General features: G+C 42.0%; 1 protein-coding gene across 1 annotated transcript in view; it reads left to right on the top strand.

The window, feature by feature from the left end:
- The first annotated feature begins 1,614 nt into the window (after nucleotides 1-1,614).
- Nucleotides 1,615-17,525, top strand: part of LOC143124739 (uncharacterized) — a 117,900-nt gene continuing 101,989 nt past the window's right edge. The window contains exons 1-11 of the mRNA XM_076286448.1: nucleotides 1,615-1,682; nucleotides 3,024-3,148; nucleotides 4,000-4,074; nucleotides 4,302-4,395; nucleotides 8,481-8,604; nucleotides 8,734-9,009; nucleotides 9,375-9,455; nucleotides 10,245-10,364; nucleotides 10,847-10,909; nucleotides 15,199-15,243; nucleotides 16,696-16,749. Coding sequence (XP_076142563.1) covers nucleotides 1,681-1,682; nucleotides 3,024-3,148; nucleotides 4,000-4,074; nucleotides 4,302-4,395; nucleotides 8,481-8,604; nucleotides 8,734-9,009; nucleotides 9,375-9,455; nucleotides 10,245-10,364; nucleotides 10,847-10,909; nucleotides 15,199-15,243; nucleotides 16,696-16,749 — 1,059 coding nt within the window. The 5' untranslated portion in view covers nucleotides 1,615-1,680. The remainder of the gene's footprint in view (nucleotides 1,683-3,023; nucleotides 3,149-3,999; nucleotides 4,075-4,301; nucleotides 4,396-8,480; nucleotides 8,605-8,733; nucleotides 9,010-9,374; nucleotides 9,456-10,244; nucleotides 10,365-10,846; nucleotides 10,910-15,198; nucleotides 15,244-16,695; nucleotides 16,750-17,525) is intronic.

Raw genomic sequence — 17,525 nt, 5'->3', positions numbered from 1 at the left:
ACAGATTGAAAGGGTCTATAGTTAACTGTATATTCTAACTGGTATAACTCTTACTGTATGTTCCTTGCTGTTCAATACCTTATATCTTTTTTCAGTTTTTTGCCCCTGGGTAAAACATTGCTGCTACATGAACTTTCTCCTTGTTCCACACAGACCCAATTAGCTCTAACTAGGAAACAAGGGGATAGAGATTGAGGGAACAGAGAGGGCATCTGTTCCGAGGAAACTTTCCAGTTAAACCATGCTCTGAGCAATGATAGATAGATAGATAGATAGATAGATAGATAGATAGATATACTTTATTTATCCAGAAGGAAATTAAGAAATGTTATGATATAATGATACAATTATATTTATTTATAAACATTTTCCCCCAGCAATAGGCTACCCACTGAAGTTCTAGAATGTTCAAGGAGGGACACCCATCTCTTAAAAGGCTATCTGTTATTTTGTTTGTTTGTTTGTTTGTATGTATGTATGTTTGTTTTGAAGAAGCACAATGCTGAAATATTCTAATGTCAGATAAAACCCAGCATATGTATTAATGAGCAAGAACCATTGAAACAGTAGAGATTTTTGTACAACAAGCTAACAGTAGGCTATTGTAACATAACATCAACACTGTAATGTATATTTGTAAGTGCGGGATGTGGGGCAGACCATCTTCTTGAATCACGTGGTAGTGTTACCAATCCATCACAGACCAAATTCATAAAGTAGCCTACGTTTCTACGTTTTCCCATGTTAAGAGCAGATGCATCTAATGGTTGATGGCGTAAACTTACATTTATATATTGACAATACAAAGCAGTTATATTTTAGACAAAACATTTCAGGCATTTCATCCAAGCCACCTTAGCTCTGGTGTCTGGAAGTTCACCACCACGCCGTCCCACATACTTTCCTGAACTTATAATGAGACAGGCTTATTTCACACATTGTCAGTTCTGAACAGCTGTATGGAAAGTATCTTTGTGTGTGGTCTATATCTTTTACAAATTGAAAGGAAAACGTAGGCTATAGTCAAATAAAGTTCAAGTCAATTCAACGAATAGTTGATAATATGTTCAGTTTAAATCTTTACTCAGACATTGCGAAACATTGGCATTTGACTCGGCTCGACTAAAATAGTCTCAAACTCATGCAACTGATAGCATGTCGGTCAAACATTTCATAATACAATAATACCATTCAAAAAGAGAAAACAAACATAGTCTATAATTTCCACCCGTAGCACAATTAGACATAGGCTATGTGTCCCATTAAGTCAAAATAGCCTATGATAGCCTAATACTTCTGTCGCATATTACTAAAACAACTCCTGTATCCGTGGAATTTCTTAGCAAGCATTTCACCTCTCAATGAAAAATAAAGTTGGAGTTTTTATATGGAGGGGGAAAAAATATGAAACAATACTGTTTCTTCTCGTGAAGTGACGCGTCATAGCAGCAGGCTGTCCTCAATGATAGTACGGGCTCCGTCCGCTCTAAGTATTTTAGTAATGAGTGAGTGGGAGGGTCAGTCAGTGGGACTAATAAGGAGTAGGATCCTGCGTGTGATCCCATTCTCACTTTTTTATTTCCAAGTGAACTTTGGAATAGCATATTACGATAACATGTGGTCACAAAACCCTTAAAGGATTGTTTTTTTTCTGTGATTCCGAGGAAAGTTCCGCGGCAGATGTAAGTGCGATGTCTCTTTGAGAAGTGTCATTGATCTAATGTGTTAGAGATGAACATCCCTATCAGAATGTCGTGCCTTCAGGACAGTGTTCAGGGTATCTAAGGGAGGTTTAGTTGTTTTGGTGAAGTGCATGCTCCAAATTTTACGCACCAATTCCAATGCACGTCCGGTGGATCCGGCTATTTTACATCTTGGGAAATAAACAAGTGTTTTTCTGCTGTCATGATTAATGAATTAGCCTATCTGTTTGGAAGAACACGCACTGGGTCAGTTTACTGTGTCGTTTCTTTGTAAGTTGTTTCGCTACGATAATAAGTTTATTGAAACGTTATATCTTGCTTATATGGAATAATGTCATTGTAGGCTATTTCAGAACATAGTAATGAATGATGGTATGTTCACAACAACTGATATTGTCATTCGGAACTACTTGCCATTGCATATTTCGTGGTTCTTTATCCGACAAGTTTTCAACTTTTTAACTCTGAGTCCATGCTATCTCCTGTGAGACACGAATCAACCGAGGAAGGCTACACTTACCATTGGCTCCGCTGCAGTGATGGACGTGGAAGATTTGGCTTCTCTCCTTCTGAGTCAAGATCCACGTGATCTATAGCAACTATTTATTAATGGGATATATGTTACTGCATATCCGAGACAGCTCTGAGACGGCGGATTCATGTTTCAGGTTCAAGTTCAAAACATAGGTCAACAGCCCTTTCTTGAGCGTTAAAAGCTTCCCCAGACACGTCCAAATGGCGTGCAGATTGTGCACAAACACTTTGGTATATGCACCGAAGAAATTACACACCAAAGTGAAATTACCTTTGAAAGACAAGAAAGCTATTCATCGCGTCAGTCTTTGGAATACAGTTAAATGCAACATTCATTTGAGCTGAATTGGTCTTCAAATGTTGAGCTTAACGTTTACAGTGATGGTTTAAAATGCCAAATATCTGATCTCTTAATCTTGAATATTTCCACCTTGATTGACCTAATGCAATGTTTTGCAAATGTAGAAAATACCTGAGCCAAGAAGCAGTCATCTTAATCTTCCAATAAATCATGTTTTGCAAAGCAAGTCAAGTTGATAGTGATTCAGGGGGGCAAATGACATCACATTATTTTTGGCACTGACTGGGTTGCATAGTGATTCTTAACCTGCATGTTTGATGTACAGAGGTGAAAGATTTTCCTATGAAGCCTCACATGAGAAAGAAAGTGTTTTCACATTGAAATATGGCTATATTGTCATCTCATCATCATTCGTCATGTGTAAACATTCACATAAATTGTTGCATTTGTGTGAGCTGTCAGTCACTAAGTTGATATATTTCTAGGTTTCCAAGAAGTCTTTTCCTACCCTTGGTGGAGGACATGACTAACCTCCTGAAATGGACTGTCTTCCTATGGATTGTAAATACTATTCCTTTGAGCTGTGGAATGGCAGTAAATGAACGAATTGGTATGTATTCTGTTAACTAGCTGGTCTGATTTTAGTCAAAAGACAACATTCTGTCTCTCTGTCTTCACTTATGTTTAGTCTGTCTGGGTCACCATGTTTAGCCCTTCCGCCTAACTAAAGAGGTCATTGCAGACCAGACTCAAGTTCAGTCAGCTGTTTTTCTCTAACACCCTCTGACAAGCTTATTTGCCCGTGGTGTTTGGATGACCTATAGTGTTAATGAATTGTTTGTGATGACAGACATCATGTAGACACATGGCTGACTAACTTTACTGCCTCTCATTGATGTCCACAACCCCCCCACAAAACAGAGGGCATGATGACACTGTATTACGACTCTGAGGCCTCACGTGTCTAATTCCAACAGAGTGTTTAGTGACATCGCTATTGTCTGGCATCACCTTTAACAAAGTAACGCCAGAGATTAGTTGAGTGCATGTCTTTTCTCCCATAGTGCAATGGCAGTTTGCTGGAACTCTGACTATGTTGTGCATGTTTGGAGAGCTGTCACAACAGCTGGACATATCAGGTTGACACAACAAGGTTGAGACACAAGACCTCACCAAAAACGCCCATTAAGCCCTCATTAAGCCCCCTAAAAGTTCATTTCATACTGTATGTAGTCATGTATTATGCCCAAGTGTTAAAATGTGGTAGGTCTATGTTTCTTTTCTAGAAGTTGTAATGCAGTTTTCTACCCCTGTCAGAAATACTAAATGGGCTCTGTAGAAGTGGTCTTTTCATTTAAATGAAAGTTTGTGGAAAAACTCTCCACTCAATAACATTTGAGTATGAAATAAGAAAGAGGCTAAGTTTTTAAGTAACGTCTGTCTGCGGTGTTTCATTTCTAGATCATTCTTGTCCTCCCTTGAAGCTGGAGGAGAGCAGGTTTGCATCAAGTATGACTGAAACGCATGAATTCACAGGTAAAACATATCCGTTTTCATCTGACAAATGAAAAATTATCCTGATGCCAGTTCAAGTTACGGATAAATGAGAAATGTACTGTGCAGCATGATCAAAATTCATTGTTTGCAATATTTTGCGATGACTTCAGCTCGGAATACAATTGCTGATATTTTGGGACAGTTTTGGCCACTGAAAATCTAACTCAAGCATATTTTTTTTTGTTCTTTATCTTCGACCACTGCAGGATTTGATCTAGCTGAGAAGTTCCTGTTAAGAAAAGTTGTCGAGGACAGAGCAATGTTTCGCCTGGGCAGCAAGCCTCTCATTAAGCCCACAGAGTAAGTGCTCCGGGGAGGCTGGGCGTGAAGAGACAGTGTCTCGCCTGCTCCCTCTCTCTCTCTCTCTCTCTCTCTCTCTTTCTCTCTCTCTCTCTCTCCCTCTCTCCCTCTCTCTCTCTCCCTCTCTCTCTCTCTCTCTTTCTCTCGATGTCTCTGTGTGATTAGGCTGCTTTGGTTGTACTTGCACAATATTTGCACTAAGGCCCACAAATGGAAAGGCATTCCCATTGTGATTTTTACTTCTGTGGAACATGCCTAATTGCAGTCTGAAAACAAGTCAGTGGGATGTTGAATATAAAATGCAAGCTATTAAAACCGTTTGGTTATCTATTTTCGGGCTTGATGAATGACTGTGGACTGAATGTACAGCACTGCAAAGCTGTCGGAGTAGTTTAGCAAGGCGCATTAAGCTATTAAACAGCTAAAGCCCCTTGCATGAAATCAGCACCCACACTGGCCACTGGAGGGTTGAAAACGTGCCAGGTTAATATTGGGTTTCCGTGCTGCAAACCAATATTTTCTCAGGGTGTAACTTTGCCTCCAGTTCAGCTGATATCCGGAAGAAAAAGCAGTATAACCGTTGCCTGCTTTCCTGGCGTGATGACATGAACTGACCCAGATATCACTTAGTCACTTGAGATAAATCTGCCTCCATTTGCTAATAAGAGTAAACTGTGATGGCAGCCCGTCTAAGTCTGTTGAATGGACACAGGGCAGGCCAAGGGAAAAGTCATAGAGGGCTGCACGTATGTTTTATTCGATAGATAAAAGAAGCGTTATGTAAGAATAGATCAAACAAACATATTTCATTAAACTGTGAGGTTACATTTGATCAACGTTATTGCCTTCCTGTTCTCTTTGTCAGGCCTAGTGCTGTCATTTGCCCATGCTGCTGTGTATGATGTTAAACGAGGAAATTATCATTTTGTGCACAATGACGGAAAATTGAATTCATGTCTTATGGTGTGCGTAATGTACTGTTTGATTAAATTCTAGATAATCTGCACACAGAAACACAAACGCTTGTTTTCGGAACTACTTAAATTTAGTGTTTTCCATATTCATGAGAAATTAATATTGTATATAATGTTATGCACACACGTTGTTATTATACAGGTAATTACTGAGATGATTGGGATTAGCAGTAATCACACCCTCAGATGCTTATTCTCATGAGAGATAAATAAACACTTGGATAAAAAATGAAGGAATATTCCAGGGACCCATTTGCAGTGCACCCCAGCTGCTTCTCTACTGGAGTTTACAGGGTAGGGACACTGTTGATCCATTCTCCTCTGCCCTTCTTCTAACTGTGAAAAAGAACACCCAGTTGGTGTCCCAGGGAATGAGGAGGCTTGTGTATTTTTAGATTTTACACTATACTGTAAACACACCGTGCAGTCTCGGAGTCCTCCATGTCTGTAGAGAGGAATTGCTGCTGCAGGTGATTTGTGATCTATTCCATCGTCAAATCCCCAAGTCACTCCGGTCAGTCCCTGTTGTGTACGTATCTGGTTTTCCCCTGGCCCGTACCGGCTCACTGGGCTCTCTGGTAGTCTGCTAGTGTTTGTCTGCAGACTGGCACTGTAGGAGCAAAACACACACAGAGAGAGAGAGAGAGAGAGATAGAGGGAAAGAGAGAGAGGGTGAGAGAGAGAGAGAGAGAGAGAGGGTGAGAGAGATACCCCCCTCCCCCATCTTCAATTATCGGAACATTCTGACAGGTGATGGTGCTCGTCAGCTGGGGGGTAGAGGGAGTGAAGGAGCCCCATGCACAAACTCCAAACATCTCTCACTTTACCCTCAGGAAATGCAGGCAGGCTCATCTTTCGCAGTCTGGATCATGTTTGGCCACTGCCCAGCGCCTGCCAGCACTGCTCCCTACCAATGCAACTCTCTCTCTCTCTCTCTCTCTCTCTCTCTCTTTCACTTTTCACTCTCTCTTCCTACCAATGCATCTCTCTCTCTCTCTCTCTCCTTCAGTCTCCCTCTCTCTTTTGGAGCACTTCCCTTTTATTTTGCCTGTAGTTTTGAGCAGTTTCTGTGAGGTTTTCGGTCTGTTGAAGAGTAGATGTTTTTGAAGTTCTCACAAAAAGACCAATTTTTGTGTCTGTGCAGTAGGTCCATTGAACACAGTACCTGTGATTTCAAAACATCTATTTATTTGTCACTCACAGAGGATACAGTTGACATTTGTATATAGTAAGTATAGCCTTTCAACCTCAACAATGGTAATGTCATCATAAATATGTACCGTAATTATTGTAGTTTGTTTTGGGTGTTTACAGAAACTATTGCTCATGTTGTCCAATAGCATGTTTTGGCGTACACCCCCTCACCCTGCCTGTATTTTTTCTGGAAGATAATTGCACTCATTGGGTCATCATCGCAGCCTATAAAGTGCCCTCATGATATACTTCAGGAGTCCCATATTTCCCGTTCCTGCACTCTCCAACTGAACTGAGGGCTAATCAATAAGCACAAGTATTTTAGTGTGACTTTATGAACTGATGGCTCAGCAACTTCAAAACCTTTAGAAAAATCTCAAGGCACCAGTTGTCCTGGAGCTTGATACTACAAAGCCAGCACTCTGGCTTTTATATGTATAACTAGTGGGATGGGGCTGGAATCCTAATTGCATTCTTTCGCTCTTTCACGGGCCATCTCTGGAGAAAATCAGACTATTAAGGATGGCCTGGCCGCCACTGCCCCGCTACATGACTGGAGAGCCTTCGGGCCACACTTCTATCCACCCCATCCACAGTCTATTCTCGTTGCACAAAAAAGCATTTGATCTTGCCGTGACTTAAAGTCAGCACATACTGTATATCATTTCAAATAATCTGCTGTTTCCACCGCTCCTACTGAGTGCCAGAGATACGTTTTGCAGGGGGAGAGTAGTACTGACTGAATAGAAAATGATCTATTGGAGCAACCTAATTTTGAGCCTGTCTGAAGTACCCCTCCCTTCTTTACCATCTTTCTCTCTCTTTCTTTCTTTCCTTTTTTCTTTCTTTCTTCTTCTCTCTCTCTCCCTCTCTCTCATTCTCTTCCTCAGAGCCTCCACTCTGAAAAGGACTTCCTGGACTGCCTTTTTGTCATTGTAATATTTGCTGATTGTGTTTTGGTTCCCCAATTTTAGCTGATAAAGCATTTTATTATATCTTACCCTCTAGTTCTAGGCAATTAAGCACATTCTTTATGAAATGACGAGCAGCGCTTTACTGCTGGGGATGTGGGGGGAGGTGGGGGCCGATTCCTTTCTCAGAGCCAATGCATTGTAGTAAAAGTTTGTCAGGAGTTTCATTTAATCTTTTAAATTGCCTTTGACAGCTGTACTGCTCTCTAAGCTAATGGGAGAGCCCATCTGCATATGCATGAATAGGGGACGGAGGGAGGACAAACAGACTTGCTGTTCTTCCAGTTTCATTTTCATATTCCCTCCGAAGGCACCGTACCTGCGGGTTAATATAGGTCATTGATTTTCTCTGTTTCTGTAAAGCAAGGCTTGTGCCATTAGAGTGCCTGTGGTCATGTGGATGAGAGTGGACGTTAACGTAAGACTTGCAGGATTGATCAAAGGCTTGAGTCGATAACAATTGTTTTTGTTTTTCCCCCCCATATTCTCCCAGAAACACCAAAGAGCTTAGATGAAATTTAGAAGGAATGCATGAATCATATTTTCCATAAATATCAAAGAGGTTTTCTTTTGTGTAGGCCTGTGTTGTGTCTGACTCCAAAAGCATAAAAGTATTGGATCTGATTATTGGGATGCCTAAGAAGGTCTTACAGAAGCTCAGCTGTGTCTGAAGCAAGCAGGCTGATCAAGCCTTCCCATGCGTAACTCTCTTAGAAAAAAAAAAAAAAACATATACATTTTGGAGAACTTGAGAGTTTGTACAAAACAAAACTGCAAGTCAGTTTTTTATATAAGAGCTGATACACTGTTTGGACAGAGTAATGAATTTTTTCCCTGACAGCACTCAGCTTTTGTTTGGGGGACCTAAACAGTTTTTTTATATATATACTGTAAGTTTAACAACAAAGCCACCGTTAGACTTTCATTTTCACATTATTTTTTGCAGATTGGTTTTTCCGAATGGACTGCCAAGTGAATTCTCCATTGTTGCCACATTCCGGCTCCGGAAAACCACAAAGAAAGATCGCTGGTATCTCTGGCAGATATTTGATCAGTCGGGGACCAGTCAGGTAGGACATTCAGGTGATTTGTCCAAGAGATTGGAAAAGAAGTATTTTTCCACATGACTGAAGTCAGTCCTCTCGACTCTCTGTAACTCATCTCACATGTTTGTTCGGCTGCCCCCTCCCCCTGCACAGGTGTCTATCGTAGTGGATGGTGCCAAGAAAGTGGTGGAGTTCTCGTCCCTGGGCCTCCTGAAGAACAGCCTCCATCACACCTTCAAGAGCCGCGACTTGCACGTCCTGTTCGACCGGCAGTGGCACACGCTCGGTGTGGCCGTGCAGACCAGCATCGTGTCCATCTTCCTGGACTGCAAGCTGATCGAGCGGAGGCAGCTGGACGAGCGAGATTCCACGGACATGCGCGGGCGCACCCTCATCACCACGCGTGTAGAGGACGGCAGGCCGGTGGACGTGAGTGAAGCCACCTCTTTTCTCTTTACTGTGAAAAAGACATTGGTGATTCCTACAGGTGATTTTCTGTCAGTAAGTCAATAGAGCATCATCATCATCTGAAAATCTTGGCAATGAATATAGCAATGTAATGTTGCAACAGTTAAGGAATAAATTGCTACAAAGAACATGATGAATAAGCACATTATACTAAGTAATAGGGGTTTTCTGACGATTTGCCGGACATTTTGATTGTAAACACTGACAGTTGTGTCAGTGTAGCTTATAGAGACAGTGAAAACACTTTACTACCAGTATATTGATACTGAATTCCACCTTTTATAATCTAACACTCTCTGCATGCTGTCCACTTTGTTTTGGTACAGATTGAACTGCAGCAAATCTTAATCTTCTGCGATCCTCAACTGGCAGAGATGGTAAACTGCTGCGAGGCCCCTGGGTCCACGGTAAGAGCTGCCCTGTCAAATCACCCATAATATTTAAAGTGCATTTCTGTAGTTGGCTGCCAATTTCTATGTAAACTCATCCATTAAGGTACGGCAAGAGATATATTTAATAAAAATGAATCATAAATACGACTATAATTTTAACACATATATTTTACTTCTAAACAGAGGCAAATGTTTTCTTGTAAGAATCACAATGTAGTAGTGTTTTGGCACCCACAGTAGATTTACATTTGTATTTCATGATACGAGACTTAGTTAGTGTTTGCGTCTTCATTACTGGTGGGTGAGCTATTGCGTGGTCTGACTGTCAGGACCATCTGAGTTAGTATTTATGGTTCTGGAACAACTCCCGGTCGCTGGTTGTTTTCGTCACAGGAGTATCTTGCAATGTCTCGAGAGCTCTAGAGAGGTCTCTCCTCAGCTCATGTTCCTCAGGATCAATTAAGAAAGACTCTGTGCTCGTGTGAGCAGTGACAGAGGACATCATTAGCCGTCTGCCATTAGCGTGTTAATAGCTATGCTGTTAAACCAGGGTTATGTTACTTAGCTCTCGCGCAGAGGCTGGATGTAGATATGCATCGGAATCCACCGAGCCCTAAACACGCTGTCAAACACTCCATACACACACACACACACACACACACACACACACAAATAATTGCAGCGTTTGGGATAAAAAAAAAGGCTGTTTGTTTCAGGGTAATCGTTTACTGGGATGTCTTTACGGCTGGCTCTCAGCCGAATTAGTCCAGCCGAATCACTAAAGCACTCCATCATTTTGAACAGTGTTCGCCCAAGGAGGTGCCGGCTGTTACGCGTCCTCCGACGGTCACGGGCTACCTTCCCAGAATGCTCTCGCAGCCGATGCTCCAGTCCGGCGACAGGTGCCAGTGCTCTGCGGAGAAGGTGAGGCTGTTTTTTTTTTTACTTCTCCCAATTACGCCCACGCTGCACCATGCAACTGCATACATTAGTGCCTGCGGGCGCAGCAGTGGGTCTGGGAGTCCATGGCTGAAAGGTAGCGCTGCACGCTAAAGCCAATGTCCAATTAGAAGGCCCAGCTCTGTCTGTTGTGTGTTCTTGGACGCTGGCCAGAGGCAGAAATAAAAGCTTATTAGCCACAATTTGGCACAAACGAGCGGGTGTTTGGTGGGAGACATGTTCTTAATCACTTGTCGTGTCCCACTAATCTTCTCTGAAGTACACAGAGATAGAAGTTCATTGAAGTCTGGTAGGAGATGTCTGTTTGAATCTCTGTCACACCGTTAAGGTTAACTTTGACAGCATCCACAGGAAGGAAGGGGAAAAAAAAGAATTTGTTTACTCTCCATTAAAGTCACATCATTTGAGTCTGACTTTGTTTTTTTTAATTATTATTATTCCTGAAGGGAGATCCGGGCTTGCCAGGATTGGCAGGACTTCCAGGACAAAAAGGAGATAAAGGCGACAGGGTAAGAGTAATCCATTTAACCTTTAGAGTGTGTTTGTGCACTTCTCCTTTTATTCCTCTCGTATCGGAACAGTGCTTAGGCTTGCTTACTGATGTCAGAGGACACACCGATGTCTAGGCCAGCTGTTTTTAAATACTGCACTTTTTACATGTTCACACACTCGGTGCTATTTCACAGGAGATATTCTTCACAAAACAACTGCCTGACTGCCTGGCTGCCTGAGAGCAGTCGAGTGTTTGTCTAGAAAGCCTTTGGGGGTAATCTGGGCTGTCTAGAAAGCCTTTGGGGGTAATCTGGGCTGGCTCCAGCAATACCCGTGCTGTCTTGGAGAGAGTAGAGGCCCTTAGTTGGGGAATGAGAGGAATTCATTTGGATGAACAGGTGGTGATATGCCTATTAAGACCAGATGGCCTTTGAGGTCAGTGGCCTAATTACGATGTTGTGGTTCCACGGACGAGGACATTTTTCAGGACCGTGGTTTGTTTTGTTTTCGGCTGGCACTCAGGAATTCCTGTTGGGAACAGCGAGGATCGCTGGACTTTAAATCACTGTACCTGCAACACTGGCTTGCCGTGAGGAGGGAGAATTGAGCTCTTTTGGCCGCAGTCTCTCTGTAATTAGTATGTTCTTCATTTGGAAAGTGGCATTGAGTTTGTTACCAAATTCATTAGGGATGAAGACAGGAAAGTTAATTTTATTGATTTGTCTTTGTTTGCTAGCTCAAATACTTTCCTCAGAGATCAATTACGGTGACCCTCTGTGTAAACACATTTGAAAAGCTTTTTGAAAGTCAACAAAAGTTGCAGCCCAGCCTACTAGTGATTAGAAAACAATTTTCTCATCCTGTCTGCCTTTATTGACACACATTTCGTAGAAGCTGAACTGTTTTTTCACGGCTTTGCATTTGAAGAGCTTTATGCAATGCAAAGGGGTTATGAATCACTGTCATCAATAATCTTGGCATCAATTATCTCATCAACACAAAGAGCAATTATCTCTAATTAGTGCTCGGGGCAAGTGCTGCCAAATCTTAGTTAGAGGATAACAGTGCAGACTTTTCTCTTCCGTGGTTCTGTCCAGCGTGTATTCATTAAATATTCAATAACATTGATCTGGACAAAAATGAAATTGTTTGACCTTTCATCCACTCCCCTACTCCAATTTCATTAATTTGTTGTCCAGATGAAATTAGAAAGAAAACTGCTCCACTGGTGGGACAGAGAATGATAGGTTATTATTACCTCCAATTAGTTTGGATGCTTTATAATCAAGTGATGGAGAATGCTTTCTGAGATGAGATGAGTTCCAGAAAGCAGGTGTGGACGAAGCTGTCAAAGTAATTCAGAGACCACATATGCGGTGACTGAAAGTGATCATCTTATGCCTAAAGGTATTATTTGCTCTAGTTGCTGATAGTCTAATCAGGTCTAGGGAGTGAGAGAGCTTGGGTATAGATCACTCTATACAGCTTGAAGGCAGAGTTGCGCATGTCATTCAAGGCTATTGTTTGACAGAGGGCTTATCAGGTTTACAGGGTTTTAAACTGGCAGGCTTTGAATGTTTGATGCCCCTTTAGAATAGCAGTGAGCTCTACACGGATATTCATAGAACAAGTCCGGCGCTCAGCAGTGAATGCAAAAGCAATTTGTAAAGATCCTAAAATGTTGTATGTGATCCATCTTTCGAGAAGTGTCATGCACTTTTTTATCATCTGACTTTTCTGGGATAATAGCCCAGCAGTCACCCAACAAAAGAATTCATGCCACCTAACTCACCAATGAAGCCCATACCAGCATCCATCCATCTGTACGAAGCTGGAGCTTGTTAACAGGCGGACATCATTGTTTAACAGAGTGCTTTCGAAACAGCCATTATGGCTCTGAGTGGAATCTCTCCAGCTGGGAGGCTTTGTTCATTGAGTGTCATAAAGATGCATCTACTGCCTAGCTTACTCCACCATCACTGATCTGTTTTCTGATGAACTTTTGCTCCAGTTTTGCGTTTCACTAAGACTCAGAGCAGAGGGCTAACCTACATTTCCTTAGATCAGGGAATTCATGAATAGAAACATGTCTTTTTGGCAGTGCCTAGAAAAGAAAGATAAAAAACCCACATTAACCATGAATGAAGCACGTTTGTCATGCATTTAGGGATTTAGGGAGTATCCTGCTGTGTGCGTGTATTCTGTCATTGCTTCTTGGGAGAAAGGCATTTGAATACGACTAACTGAAGAGTCAACTTGATATCAAACACATTTCACGCTCATAGTCAAGGATATCATTTGTCCTCCATCTTCCTTCACGACACTATTTTTTTCTGCTTCCTTTTGCACAAGAATGACAAAAACACTCAAGTTATGGAAACTGGAGATGAATAAATACATATAAATCTGCCCGGTGTAAAAATCCTTCTGGGATGTGAAGTGCTAATAGACACAAAAGACTGGCACAGACTTGCAAAGACTCACGCCTCACATGCTGTGCTAACATGCGTGACCTCCATTAAAGCAAGAAGCTAGAGGTACTGTAAGACTTGTGAACAGTGCCTGATCTGACTGTGCGATGTGAAGTGAACAATGTCAGATATAAGGCTGCCGGGGTAAAGCTAAGAGCTGAGCGTCTACAGTCCTCTACCCCCCATGTGAAAATTTGCTGTAAAATCACAAGCCAACTGGACATATCTGGAACAAATTAATCAAGACATTTTGTAGTAATGGGCTATGTTTGCCCAAGTCTGTCTGACATGAACCTACAAGAAAGGCTTGCCACGTGTTGTCATTACCAGAGAATATTGAATAGCATTTAATTCATATTGTTGGCAAATTGGTTTTCCTCCTTGCATGGTATAACACACTAACATTTACTATGTTTTTTTTCTCTCTCATGATTGTGCTAAGTTGATAATTATGACCTACACGGGAAGGTTTTAGCAGGATTACAGTATGTGTTGACGTCCTGTTGAATATCATTCATTATCATGTTGAAAATTATGGGGAAGAGCTTAATTCTGTTGGCAGGGATTACAAACCCCTAGTTAATCCACAGTCCTTCAGGAAATCGAGGAGATAAGTTGTGGGCAGTTAGGATGTGGCTTCCACTAAAGAAAATCCATTTTTCGTGGTCTTGCTCCTAAATCCTAGTATTAGCAGATATGCAGTCTCTGCAAGCACAAAATCACTAAAAGTAGGCCTAGTATTATGCCATGAATTAAGATCTTACTGTACAACTGATGTTTTTCACAGTGCTTTCAAAAGTACTATCCTCCTTATCCCCTGCATATGTCCTCTGTATTGTCCACTGATATTAGGACCAGTAATCTTAAGAACATTTTAAGAGTGTGGATCTGCTGAAAGCAACTTATTTTATTAAAGATATTTATCTATTTAACATATGGAATTTTTCCTTTGCCCTTTGACCACCAGAGTAACAATCATCTGAATTGATCCAACACATTATCTGCATTTATTAGGCATTTTTCCATTATCATTAGAAGTTAGGGTTGAGAAGTGCATTTTTATGATCCTTATGGCAAAGCCTGTCCCTGTTCACTTATAGGTCAAACTCTCTAGTATGTGGCTGAACTCACATCCACACACACACACACACACACACACACGCACACACACTCACACATGTCTTAGTAGCAATGCAATTTACAATGTGTTTTCACTTGGTCAGGCAAGTCCATTGTGCAGCGAAGCACGTCCAACGAGGTCACTATGTATGTCTGGAAGCATGCGGCCTCCCAATTAATGGGTAATATTATACAGTTGCAGCTGCCTGGTCCACTGTGTTAAAAAGGGGGCCCTGCAACAGCTGTAACGATCTGCTGGAGAATAGCAGCACCATGAAGTGACCCTTCAAATCCACTTACTAATGTGTCAGCAAGGGACTGTCCTTTACTGCCCATCCCCCCGTTCCCTACCTCCACAGCTGGATGAGGCAGACAGCACCAACCGTAGCCTGCAGAGCTACGTCCACTCTTCCTCATGGCCTCCTACATAGCCTGCAGAGCTACGGCCACTCTTCCTCATGGCCTCCTACATAGCCTGCAGAGCTACGTCCAGTACTTCATGGCCTCCTACATCAACGTGTTCAGAGTCTCCTCCCCCTAGTCAGCGTGGCAAACACACACACACACACACACACACACACACACACACACATGTCCCCTGTTCCCCCTTCTCCTCCCAGCTTTACGGCTGCAAAGTGGCCAGTGTGGGAATTCTATGCATGTGAATTAGCACTGACTCATTCACTAACTAGCTGTTTGTTTTTTTTTTGTTCCAGGGCGAGACTGGAGAGGATGGATACCCAGGAAACCCTGGCATGAAGGTATGGCGCTCTGAAGCATCTCTTCTGGGTCACTGCTGCCGTTGGCAGACAAGTTGGCGCATCAATGGGCCGCTGAGATGTATGCCAGACCTGTTAGCTTTTCCAGCTCCTGCAAAGCCATTCTGAGTTGTATTCTCGGCTCCGTGGCGTATTTCATTGTACAATTAGCAGAATGAAGTGCTCTTCCTTAAACAAAAACCAACACCTTTGTTCGTCTTGATGCCTTTTTGCTCCTTCAGCTTTTAATCTCTCTCTCTCTCTCTCTTTCTCTCTCTCTCGGTTGATTAGTATGACAAATTCAATGCATAAAGTACACAATAATATTGCCTATAGCCTAGTACTGCATCTGTATGCACCAGTGAAGGCATATCTGCTGTAAAAAAAATTCTTCCAACTCACACAATGTGACAGTAAGCACAAAAAAAAGTCCATAGCTAACTTCAGTTACAGAACGTACAAGTTTGAAAGTCTATTCTAAGAAGTCCGAAAGCCGTTGCATTCTCTCAGGAAGTGCATCTCTGGGTCTGACGGCCCCTGATGGCTCTGTTGACACAGCATGCCCCCTTTCGGGAGCCAAGATCTTTCATATCTTTCAGTTTGAATGGCCAGGCTGTGCTCAGTCAGTCAGGGCTTTTTCAATGAGCTTCTTTGTTTAAATTCAATCTTAGCCTGAGCTCAGATATGCAAGCAGAACACCACAATGTTTAAGAATGAGACTGCATTGCGTTTCACTTTGTGTAAGAAAATATTCCTGTTCTGTTCTGTTTGGTTGATGCTAGCAGTTTTTTTTGTGTCAGGTTAATCCCAATAGAAAGAACGTTGGTATGATGCATCTATGATAATGTGTGTTAGTAATGTTAAAACTCAAAATCAGCTGGGAGCTGATTGACTCTTCCCGATGGTCCACTTTTGGCCCTGTCTCCCACTTTCCTTCCCATTACAATATCTCTCAGTTATTTTTCTTATAAGCAATATTTCTGAAATGCATTGGGATTAGGAGAGCAGCATGTTCATGTGCATAATCACACCCAATATATCTCCTCGTATCCCATGGGGATTCAGCAAGCAACCATGGAGGGATTTCTCACAAGCCACACTTCAACAATAAATATATTCATTGCAGCGTGTAGAGGATGTGCTAATCCAAGACGTGTTTCCATGGCGGATGTTAAGATAGCTGTGTGGGGACATATTAGCCCATGTAACACGATCCAATCGAAGGACATCGCGTTTAAATTGTAAAGCTCTACCACTGGACATTTGTCTTGCCTGATGAGGCCCAACATTTGGCAACAGTGACTCTCTCTTTGCAACACTATGTGTGTTAGGCTAAAATAGAAATTCACAAGTCTGACACTCAGAGATATATTTGATGATTGATGATTATTATGCTGTTGTCACTTCCACCCCTCATATAGTAAGTATTTGGTAATGTTTTTTTTTCTATCTTAGGGGGATAAAGGTTCCCAAGGTTTCCCTGGTTTGGATGGCTTGCCTGGGAGTAAGGTAGGCCTATGTCATGTAATCCCAACACAGATAAATCATGTCCTTCGACATGTTTGTCCCATGTTTATGCGGCAACCTAAAATGTAGGCATCTCACCACACCCCTGAATAAGATTTTAAAGCCCAATAAAAATGGCTCCCTGAAATAGAATAGTGTGCGGTCCTTATCACCCTACAGTAGCCATGAACTGTATGCGTTACGCTAGTCGCCTTGCTCACGCTGTGCCATGGAAACTGGGGCATCAAGATAATCCAAACAATCTATATTCTGCGAGGGGCTCCTTTTTTCCCGCCAAAAAAAAAACTGATTGTTTAGCCACTGGAGTCTGTGTGGAGATATGAAGTACCTCAGGACTAAAGCAAATATAATCTGTAGAAAGGGATCAGGTTAAATCACCGCAGTGAAATCTTCTACCTCAGCCGGTGTGGATTATCCAGTTTCAAAATAAAGTGTCTTGAGTTGTGGGATATTGATCGCCGCATGGCTTCCATAATGCACTTCCGCCCGCACAATGGCTAGTTGTGTAAAGTTCAGCTTGGATAGTCTCTGTGGGAAGCTCAGTAGCTCAGAACCAGAAAAAAAACATACAGAACAGTAAATTTACTTTTGCGCTAGGTGAATGTCACCTATGACCTTTTGGAGTGTTATTATACAATCTGTTAAAGTCATGGAATGAAACAAAATAAAGGTATCATGTTTGCAATCCTCTGATATCTTGAGGTTTCACAACTATAAATGTGCTACTGTGATACTTAATGCATGGAATGCATCAAACC

The sequence above is a fragment of the Alosa pseudoharengus genome, unplaced genomic scaffold, assembly GCF_046254945.1.
Source record: "Alosa pseudoharengus isolate Yale_2024_CS ecotype anadromous, Long Island Sound unplaced genomic scaffold, YU_APseudo_1.1 YU_APseudo_1.1_scf_15, whole genome shotgun sequence".
In the NCBI taxonomy this organism is placed as follows: Eukaryota; Metazoa; Chordata; class Actinopteri; order Clupeiformes; family Clupeidae; genus Alosa; species Alosa pseudoharengus.
Note: the sequence above shows the minus strand (reverse complement) of the source record. Positions and strands in the feature narration are given on the sequence as shown.